Below are 10,668 nucleotides of genomic sequence, written 5' to 3'. Positions count from 1 at the left end.
GATGAGTTGGTTGATTGAGTCAGCTGTGTAGTGCTGGGAGGGGGGGGGGGGGGGGTCAGGACTGAGTTTTGGAAAACAGAGAGCTCCATCTGAAATTGTAGTTTCATCGTACACTACTTCCTCAATCATAATCCCTACTCATTTACCCCACAATGCCATCCTCTCAGTACCCAGCATGCAGTTTGGAGAAGACGGCGTACAAGGTGAAGGAGAAGGAGGGCGTGCTGAACGTCTCCATCGTTCGAACGGGAGACCTGACAGTGGAGTCCTCTGTCCGTGCTTCACGCGCACCATGTCTGCCATGGTCATGGACGACTTCGAGGAGAGGAGGAACACAGACGACTCACGTATCGCCTTCCTCAAGGGAGAGAAGGTAGGTTCTTTGTCAAGCCACAGAGATTCTTCACAGCAGTTATAATAGTTGCTACATATAGCACTCTGCCCAATGGGATTAAAACACAACCTTCTGTATATAGCACTCCTAGACCAATAAAGTTGGCTTTGATGTTATGATGATGATGATGATGATGATGTATTGATGATGATGTTGATGTTGTTTGACGATAATGATGATGATGATGGTCCAGGTTAAAAACTGCACGGTGCACATCAATGACGACTCTGTGTTCGAGCCAGAGGAGGAGTTCCAGGTGCATCTTGGGACGCCGCTGGGGGACCACTGGAGCGGGGCCATGTGGGAGTTAGTGACATCGTCACGGTAACCATCACTAACGACGAGGACGGTAAGCATCACACAGGCGTCACTGATCTCTGTGCTTTTCTTTTTTATGAACGAGTTGTACGCAGTCACTAGTGAAAGTCAACACACCCATTACAGTCTTCACATTTTGCTGCTTTAAAATTACATCTAAAAAAGCATTCAACTCGACCCCCCCCCCCCCCCCCCAAAGATCTACACAACCTACTACGCATTTTCAAGATGGAAGAAATATATAGAAGATGTCTTGATTGTATCTGTCTGTCTTTACACCCCAGAGTTAATACTTGGTGGAAGCACCTTTGGTAGCCATTATGGAGCGGCAGGTAGAGTCTAGTGGTTAGAGGAGCAGGTCTAGTGGTTAGAGGAGCAGGTAGACTATGGTTAGAGGAGGCAGGTAGACTAGTGGTTAGAGAGCAGGTAGTCTAGTGGTTAAGGAGGCAGGTAGACTAGTGGTTAGAGGAGGCAGGTAGCCTAGTGGTTAGAGAGGCAGGTAGCCTTAGTGGTTAGAGGAGGCAGGTAGACTAGTGGTTAGAGGAGGCAGGTAGATATGGTTAGAGGAGGCAGGTAGACTAGTGGTTAGAGGAGGAGGTAGACTAGTGGTTAGAGGAGGCAGTAGACTAGTGGTTAGAGGAGGCAGGTAGACTAGTGGTTAGAGGAGGCTGGTAGTCTAGTGGTTAGAGGAGGCAGGTAGATAGTGGTTAGAGGAGCAGGTAGACTAGTGGTTAGAGGAGGCAGGTAGACTAGTGGTTAGAGGAGGCTGGTATCTAGTGTTAGAGAGGCAGGTAGACTAGTGGTTAGGGGCAGGTAGACGTGGTTAGAGGAGGCAGGTAGGCCTAGTGGTTAGAGGAGGCAGGTAGCCTAGTGGTTAGAGGAGCAGGTGCTAGTGGTTAGAGGAGGCAGGTAGGACTAGTGGTTAGAGGAGGCAGGTAGACTAGTGGTTAGAGGAGGCAGGTAGCCTAGTGGTTAGAGGAGGCAGGTAGCCTAGTGGTTAGAGGAGGCAGGTAGCCTAGTGGTTAGAGGAGGCAGGTAGACTAGTGGTTAAGGGAGGCAGGTAGACTAGTGGTTAGAGGAGGCAGGTAGACTAGTGGTTAGAGGGGCAGTAGCCTAGTGGTTAGAGGAGGCAGGTAGACTAGTGGTTAGAGGAGGCAGGTAGACTAGTGGTTAGAGGAGGCAGGTAGACTAGTGGTTTTAGGAGGCAGGGTAGCCTAGTGGTTAGAGGAGGCAGGTAGACTAGTGGTTAGAGGAGGCAGGTAGACTAGTGGTTAGAGGAGGCAGGTATAGACTATGGTTAGAGGAGGCAGGTATAGTCTAGTGGTTAGAGGAGGCAGTAGACTAGTGGTTAGGGAGGCAGGTAGTCTAGTGTTAGAGGAGGCAGGTAGCCTAGTGGTTAGAGGAGGCAGGTAGACTAGTGGTTAGAGGAGGCAGGTAGCCTAGTGGTTAGAGGAGCAGGTAGACTAGTGGTTAGAGGAGGCAGGTACTAGTGGTTAGAGGAGGCAGGTAGACTAGTGTTAGAGGAGGCAGGTAGACTAGTGGTTAGAGGAGGCAGGTAGACTAGTGGTTAGAGAGGCAGGTAGCCTAGTGGTTAGAGGAGGCAGGTAGACTAGTGGTTAGAGGAGCAGGTAGACTAGTGGTTAGAGGAGGCAGGTAGACTAGTGGTTAGAGGAGCAGGTAAGACCTAGTGGTTAGAGGAGCAGGTAGCTAGTGGTTAGAGGAGGCAGGTAGACTAGTGGTTAGAGAGGCAGGTAGATAGTGGTTAGAGGAGGCAGGGTTGACTAGTGGTTAGAGGAGGCAGTAGAGGCTAGCTGGTTAGAGAGGCAGGTAGCCTAGTGGTTAGAGAGGCAGGTAGACTAGTGGTTAGAGGAGGCAGGTAGCCTAGTGGTTAGAGGAGGCAGGTAGACTAGTGGTTAGAGGAGGCAGGTAGCCTAGTGGTTAGAGGAGGCAGGTTAGACTAGTAGGTTAGAGGAGGCAGGTAGCTAGTTGGTTAGAGGAGGCAGGAGTAAAGAGACCTTGGTCTCAATGGGACTTCCTGTTAAAGAGACCTTGATCTCATTGGGATTTCCTGTTAAAGAGACCTTGGTCTCATTGGGACTTCCTGTTAAAGAGACCTTGATCTCAATGGGACTTTCTGTTAAAGAGACCTTGGTCTCAATGGGACTTCCTGTTAAAGAGACCTTGATCTCATTGGGACTTCCTGTTAAAAGTAAGGTAAATACAAAAATGTACCTCCATAGTCTTGCCAGCTTTGAACTCCACCTTCCTGGAGGAGGGGATGTAGTCGACCCCGGGGGTGGCGGAGGGGGGATCCGAGGGGCGCGTGGCACACCACACAGAGGTCACTGACGACAGGTCACTCCCCTGCCGCAACACCGGAATCTCTATGGTGCCTGGAAGTCAAGGGTCAGACGTCAGAGGTCAGAGGTTAGGGATACTTCCTGTTCTCCAGTGGTTAATGCATGCAGTGAAATACATCTATTCTTGAAGAATATAACTTAGAAATACCTTATGAACTTAATAAAGCCCTTTTACTCTGGCATAGGGATGGACAACTCCAGTACTCGGGGACCTGATTGGCGTCACACTTTTGCCCCAGCTAACACACCTGAATCAGCCGTGTTTGCTAGGGATGGGCAAAAGTGTGACACCCCTCCAGTCCGCCCATCCCCGCTCTAGCGTAGCCCAACATTTGAGGTCGTAGATTGTAAAGTCACCACAGATATAACTTCCACAGTAACACTTTACTGCAGGTAGACTGCTTAATAACGGCTTATAAGCCTTTATAACTTGTTGTGAGCCTATATAACGCCTTATAATCTCTCACCAGCGTCCTCGCTGAACGTAAACGTAGCGTTGCCCAGGGATACCGTCGAAGCATCATTTGGCCCGTCAATGACCACCTTTGCCACTTTAACATCACCCATGCGGGCGTTATCCGAGGCGTCCGATAGGTGGAGCTCAAACTCCTCTGAGAGTTCGTATTCGCTGTCATCAATGAGCTTGACGTCACAGGTGGACATGGAGACGCCGGGGCCGAAGATGACCCTGCTGTCACCAGTCATACTTCGACTCTTATAGTCAGACCCAGACTCCAGGCCGTGTAGACTGCTACCCTTAGCTGACTTAGGGACCGTGTAACAGAGAGCTGAGACCGTACTGCTGGTGTCACCTGGAGGGAGAGAACAGGGAGAGGCGGGGGTGAAAGGAGGCAGGAGAGGGGAGGAGGAGAGAAGAGAGGTGAGGAGAAGTGGAGCAGAGGAAGGGAGGAAGGAAGAGGGGGAGAGGGAGGAGAAGAATAGATTAAGGTTGCCTTCCTGAACAGGGTTGATGGGGTCAATAAAATGTTCAATTCAATCACTTCCTCAATTAAAAATGTGCCATTGTTTAAAATACACGTTTTTTTTAATTTAAATTTCAGATATTGGGGTGCTCAAGATGATTATTTTGGAACCCCCCCAGATAGGATCCTAGAATCTTTAAACCTTGGGGTCCCAGATAACATTGTTGGACTTCCTGGATAAGTTTCTTGGTCAATTTGTGGTAGGTGAACGGATGATCTCTGCATGTCTGGTTCCCACCGTGGAGCATGGAGGAGGAGATGTGATGGTGTGGGGGTGCTTTGCTGGTGATTTATTTAGAATTCGAGGCACACTTAACCAGCATGGCTACTACAGCATTCTGCAGCGATACGCCATCTCATCTGGTTTGCGCTTAGTGGGACTATCATTTGTTTTTCAACAGGACAATGATCCAACACACCTCCAGGCTGTGTAAGGGCTATTTTATCAAGGAGGAGAGTGATGGAGTGCTGCATCAGATGACCTGGTCTCCACAATCACCCGACCTCATCCCAATTGAGATAGTTTGGGATGAGTTGGACCGCAAAGGGAAGGAAAAGCAGCCAACAAGTGCTCAGCATATGTGGGAACTCCTTCAAGACTGTTGGAAAAGCATTCCAGGTGAAGCTGGTTGAGAGAATGCCAATAGTGTGCAAAGCTGTCATCAAGGCAAAAGGTGGCTACTTGGAAGAATCAAAAAATGTGTTCAAAACTTTTTGGGTTACTACATGACTCCATATGTGTTATTTCATAGTTTTGATGTCTTCACTATTATTCTAAAATGTAGAAAATAGTAAAAAATGAAGAAAAACCCTTGAATGAGTAGGTGTGTCCAAATTTTTGACTGGTACTCTAGGTTTAAGGTTAGTATCCTCCTTGCCTTTCCTTTATATTGGAGTGTGTATGAAGCCGGTACTGGTTGACATGGCAGAGTTAAGGTTATGTACATACTAGTTTGTTATATTTAGAGTTAATACCTTTCCTCTCTATGGGGGCGTGTATGAAGCCGGTGCTCTCGTTGACGTGGTAAATCTTCTTGTCAAACTGCAGCGTGGGTTCGTCCTCTGTGTCGTTGATGTTGACGCTGGCGTGGGTCACCTGACCCAGGAGGGCGTAGACGGGCATGCTAAGCTCCACCTGGAAACTCTCCACGCCCTCAAACACCTTGTCATCCTGGATCACTATGGTACACACCTTGGTGTCCTCCCGCTCGTCAAACTGGACCTGGAGAGAGAGAGAGAAGAGACACGTTTTGTGGCCATTTCTTCTACACAGGATGTACATGAAATGTCTCATTGTCTCATTTATCCTGTAAAACATGTTTTGGGGTTGTGCTTTTATATTGTATCCTCTGTATAATATTCCCAGTACTTTTAATTGGCAATGCCAAGGTGGCGATGCCAGTGTAGTGTTGCCCGTACCTGTCCAGCGTACTCCACGTAGTCCTGCTGCCCGGGACGAGAGCCCACACTGGAGGTCGAGGTGGCGGTGCCCTGTTCCGTACGACACAGCACGATGGCATACTGGTTCAGGTTGCCCGTCCTCTTCACTGTGACTGACACCGTGCCAGCCTTCTCACTCACATTGTAGCTGTATGGGAGGGGAACAGACGGCCTCAGTCACATAAACATACAGTTCTTGAGAGATACAATTACAGTATAATAGCTGAAATGGACTTTGTGGCCAGTGAGAGGAGATAATTGTGTAAAACAGCGACCAGATCCAGCAAACCCATTAATTGTATCTTTATTTAACTTTTATTTAACTAGGCAAGTCAGTTAATTAAGAACAAATTCTTATTTTCAATGACGGCCTAGGAACTGCCTTGTTCAGGGCCAGAACGACAGATTTGTACCTTGTCAGCTCGGGGATTCGATCATGCAACCTTTCGGTTACTAGTCCAACGCTCTAACCACTAGGCTACCTGCCGCCATAAGATGTATGCATGTCTTAAACATACACAAGTTTTGAATTAGCTCAGGAAGAGTCTGAAGTTTCTCCCCATTCCAGTCACATGGTCAAGAAAATCTCCGAGCCATACTTGTGACAGAAAAGATGTACTGTGAAGAATAGCTGGCCTTGTTTCTCTCACCTCCTGTGTTGGAAGCTGATGAGGGACCACTGGATATGGAAGAGGTTATCAGAGACAACGTTAGGCTTGCTGTCCTTCACCAGGAACTTAAAGTTGTCCATGGTCTCTGTCACGCTCTCCTCATGGAGCACGTAGCGGATCAAGCCCAGGTTAACGTCAGCTGGAGGGCAGGGGACGACGTTAGCACAATGTTAGGACGACGTTAGAACAACATTACTTGCATTAAAAGGGACAAACTGTAAGACAGAAATCACTGAAGAAGAAGAAAATAATCAGATGGAATGTTTAGTTTGGTCACTCTGGTGAGTACACGCTTGCACACCAGGCACGTGCACAGATAGAAGTCAACCTGGGCCCAGCACATTCCCCTTTGACCTCCCACTCACCAAGTGCCCTTTTAGGTGATGGTCAAGGTTATTATAGTAAACTAAAACTGAAACTAACACCGGTTGTGGTCAATAATTGTGTGGTTGTGGTCAATAATTGTGTGGTTGTGGTCAGTAGTTGTGTGGTTGTGGTCAGAATTTTAAAACTAAAACTATACTGAAATTATTATATTCGACACAAAAAATATTATTAATATTTAAAAAAAATAACATCATATAAATTATGTTCAGTTTAATACATTTTTTTCAAAGCTTTTTTCTCTAATGGGGTTTTCAAGCTTCTGAATCTGGCAGGTAAACGTTGCCAGGAAATGGCGAAGTTTCAGATAGGCAGAGCATCACTATCACTATCTATCTAGTATCTCTAGACGGATGGGTTGCCTCCCACAATGTACCAATGTTCCAGCATACACGGCCAGCTGTGACAGAGAGTTGGAACAGGGAAGACCGTCACTGCCTTATCCGGTGATATTACCGCCTTGTCCACTTGCTGCCCTAGTGTAAACATCCCCGCCGGACACAAGGTAGTAGCTAACTAGCTAGCTAGCGAGATAAAGAACGCAGAGGTTATTTTGCTAGTTTGAATCATCTATTACTAAAACCACGGCAAAGGGTTTTCCTGCAAACGTTGGTTTCAAATCGCGACGTTCGGAGATGTCCTACAGGCTACGGAAATAGTTCTATTGTTCAGGCTCGGTCCGCCTTCCCGAAACTCGTGATTTGTTGGGAGAGTTTTCTGTCTGAAGAGGACCCTCCCCAGAATATCTTTTTTTTTACCCCAAAAATGTCCAAGAGACTCTGACATCCTCCCCAGACCTATTGCTGTTGTTTAAAGTCTGGGATTTCCAAGACTACTACCTATCACTAGCTAACAGGGAAGAAATACCACTCTCAACAACACGTACATGGCTCATAGCTTCCCTATGCACAGCTAATTGTTTAATTCAGCATTCAATTCCAGCATTTTTATACATTTCTTAATTTCCTGCACTGTGTTATCATGGATGTTGTCACGCAGAGCAGAGAGAGGCAGAAAGACAGAGAAGAGCTGCTACTTTAACAACCCTCGCTCAGACCCAACTCCATCCCTTCCTCAGTCGGCAGCAGCAGCAACACAGTTAGTCTAAACTCTAAGTAACCTCCAAAATACTAAAATATTCACACAAGCCACTAGCCACCCAGCCATATATCTTGAGTTAGAAAAATATGAATATTATCTTAAGTTATTATTTAAGAGCATTAAAGATAAATGACAATCAGCAGATAACTAGCAGATGTACATTATCCATCATCATCAACGATCAGCTGACAGCCGACCCTGTGTTCCAGATGTCAATCATGTCTTTAGGAGGCGCCGTAACTAGCTGGCTTACGATTTGTGATGAGTGTGTCGCAGAAATAAATGGGCCAATGTGTGTTGCTACAGAGGCAGTTTGTATGTTATGACTTTCGAGATATGAATTATGAGTCGTTAGTTTCTTTTTAAGTGTGGGGGGGGGTGGGGGGGGGCTTTTTCCAGTTTGAGCTCCTGCCCAGTGAATGTTTTGTGCACTGCCCTGTCACACACACACACAGACAAACACCCCCCACCCCCACCCACACCCACACACACACACACACACACACACACACACACACACACACACACCATACCTTGTGTGAAGGAGGTGATAGGAGCCCCAGGTTTTAGTTTGCTCTCTAGGAAGCCGTGTTTAGGCTCTGCTGTGACCTCATAGACCAGCTGACCATCATCGGTGTCTGGGTCCATGGTCAACAACTCCTTCTTACTGATCAGGTTGGTGGCCTGCAACATCAATACATAAATCAGTCAGTCAATCAATCAATCAGTTATAGTCTAGGAAAAAAATCTATCAATCAATCAATCAAATGTATTGTCCAAATGTATTGTCCACAATCTACTTAAGGTTTTCTAAAGCTAGCCAGTTTCAGTTAGCCAGCTTCAGTTAGCTTCACATTCCAGCTCAGGCTTCATCCGTACTACGATGGTGGATATTGCTCATCTGCCTGCTGCTAACTCTAGCAGCCTAGCAGGCTTGTAGTTGGGCGTGCAGTTTGCACATGAAACATCAATCCATGGGCGAATCAGTGCCATATTTTCAATTGTGCCGAAATCAAATTGAAAGAACAGTTATCGTGCAAATAGGCTTTTAAAAGTACAGTCTTTATTTTATTACTTATCATCCATCTTTGGTGAGCTTATCAATGCACGAACACCTTTTCTTCCCCACTCGTATCCATAAAATTGATATTTTTTAAGTCATACAAAAGTTTTTTGTGCGTGAAGTTTCAAAAAGTTCTACAGCTGCACCATGGTAACCGCTCGGCATCTGCCCGTAAGGCGCTACAGAGGGTAGTGCGTACAGCCCAGTATATCACTGGGGGCCAAGCTTCCTCACATCCAGGAGATATATATTAGGCAGTATCAGAGGAAGGCCCAGAAAATTGTCAAATACTCCAGTCACCCAAGTCATAGACTGTTCTCTCTGCTACCGCACGGCAAGCGGTACCAGAGCGCCAAGTCTTGGACCAAAAGGCTCTTTAACAGCTTCTAACCCCCCAAGGCATAAAGGGACTGCTGAACAACTAAACTAATCTAAATGGCCACCCTACTGATTTACATTGACCCCCCCCCCCCTTTGTTTTAGCACTGCTGCTACTCGCTGTCTTTAAATTGATGCATAGTCACTTTACAAATTACCTCGATTAACCTGTACCCCCGCACATTGACTCAGTACCGGTACCCCCTGTATATAGCCTCCACATTGACTCAGTACCGGTACCCCCTGTATATAGCCTCCACATTGACTCAGTACCGGTACCCTGTATATAGCCTCCACATTGACTCAGTACCGGTACCCCCTGTATATAGCCTCGTTATTGTTAGGTACATCTTTTGTGTTACTTTTTGATTCATTCATTTTTTTAAAACTTTTGTTTATTTAGTAAATATTTTATTAACTCTATTTCTTGAAATGCATTGTTGGTTAAGGACTTGTAAGTAAGCTTTTCACTGTAAGGTGTTGTAACCTGTTGTATTCAGCGCATGCGACAAATACAATTTGATTTGATTTGAAATGCATTCTGTCATTACTAAATCTGTAATGAAATTGTTATTTTAAAGATACAATTTTTTTAACACACAAAAACATTTGATTTGATTAATAAAATATGCTGTTAGTCCCTCTATTATCAATATTATTAATAATTATTAATAAAATATGCTGTTAGTCCCTTAGTCCCGCTTCCTCAACTGAAGGGGATGACACAATCTTTGTGAGAGGGAGGGAATCTGATTTCACTGGTCTTCACCTCGGATCTCAGACACTTCATTCAGGATGTCCCGGAGGAGGTTCGTTCTGAAAGAGTCGTCGCCATAGAAATGTACCTGGCTAAAAAGGTTTGAGCCACATTTGTGGTACCGGTTATCCCGAGTTGAACTCAGAGTTGACCAAAGTTAACTCGCTAACTCCTCAAACCACATACGTAGTAGTATAGTGCTCCGGGAAAATCTATATGAGAAACGGGGATTAATTCAACTCCATCTGTCACTCCATCAAACACCAGCAGGGGGAGCGAGCGTAACACAAACAGAATGCAGATAGGCCTAGCCATGCAAWTATATTATATTAACATAGGTAGATCTACCCTGGCTATTCAATTATATTCAACCTAGCAAATTCTATATTTATTTAACTGCATTGTTGGTTAAGAGCTTGTAAGTAAGCATTTCATGGTAAGGTCTACACCTGTTGTATTTGGCGCATGTGTCAAATACAATTTGATTTGATTTGATTTATATTTTGTTTCCTATAATTACAATGTATGTTGTTATTGTAGACAAGTGCAGAAACTAGTGAAACCAGGTGACTAGCCTGGGACCAGGCCAAAAGTAGTGCTCTCCAAAGGTGACTAGTATGTTTTACCTTGTTGTCCGTGTACTCCTGACGATGTGGTATTATATGGTATGGTATTATATGGTCTGGTATTATATGGTATGGTATGGTATTATATGGTATGGTATGGTATTATATGGTATGGTACGGTATTATATGGTATGGTATGGTATTATATGGTCTGGTATTATATGGTATGGTATTATATGGTATGGTATTATAT

General features: G+C 45.5%; 2 protein-coding genes across 2 annotated transcripts; one reads left to right on the top strand and one right to left on the bottom strand.

Annotated features, from left to right (window-relative positions):
• Window positions 1–173: 173 nt before the first annotated feature.
• Window positions 174–737, top strand: LOC112079076 (extracellular matrix organizing protein FRAS1-like). Its single transcript, XM_024145125.1, has 2 exons — window positions 174–373; window positions 588–737. The coding sequence occupies exons 1-2, from the start codon at window positions 176–178 to the stop codon at window positions 720–722; spliced, it is 333 nt and encodes a 110-aa protein (XP_024000893.1). The 5' UTR covers window positions 174–175; the 3' UTR covers window positions 723–737.
• Window positions 738–2,694: 1,957 nt separating this feature from the next.
• Window positions 2,695–8,344, bottom strand: LOC112079077 (extracellular matrix organizing protein FRAS1-like). The gene is made up of 7 exons (XM_070442223.1): window positions 8,185–8,344; window positions 6,146–6,305; window positions 5,475–5,643; window positions 5,031–5,277; window positions 3,540–3,884; window positions 2,945–3,105; window positions 2,695–2,826 (listed from the first exon to the last, which is right to left on the bottom strand). Exons 1-7 carry the CDS (start codon window positions 8,342–8,344, stop codon window positions 2,695–2,697), a joined length of 1,374 nt encoding a protein of 457 aa, XP_070298324.1.
• Between the last annotated feature and the right edge of the window lie 2,324 nt (window positions 8,345–10,668).

The sequence above is a fragment of the Salvelinus sp. IW2-2015 genome, unplaced genomic scaffold (genome assembly GCF_002910315.2).
Source record: "Salvelinus sp. IW2-2015 unplaced genomic scaffold, ASM291031v2 Un_scaffold6853, whole genome shotgun sequence".
NCBI lineage: Eukaryota > Metazoa > Chordata > Actinopteri > Salmoniformes > Salmonidae > Salvelinus > Salvelinus sp. IW2-2015.
Note: the sequence above shows the minus strand (reverse complement) of the source record. Positions and strands in the feature narration are given on the sequence as shown.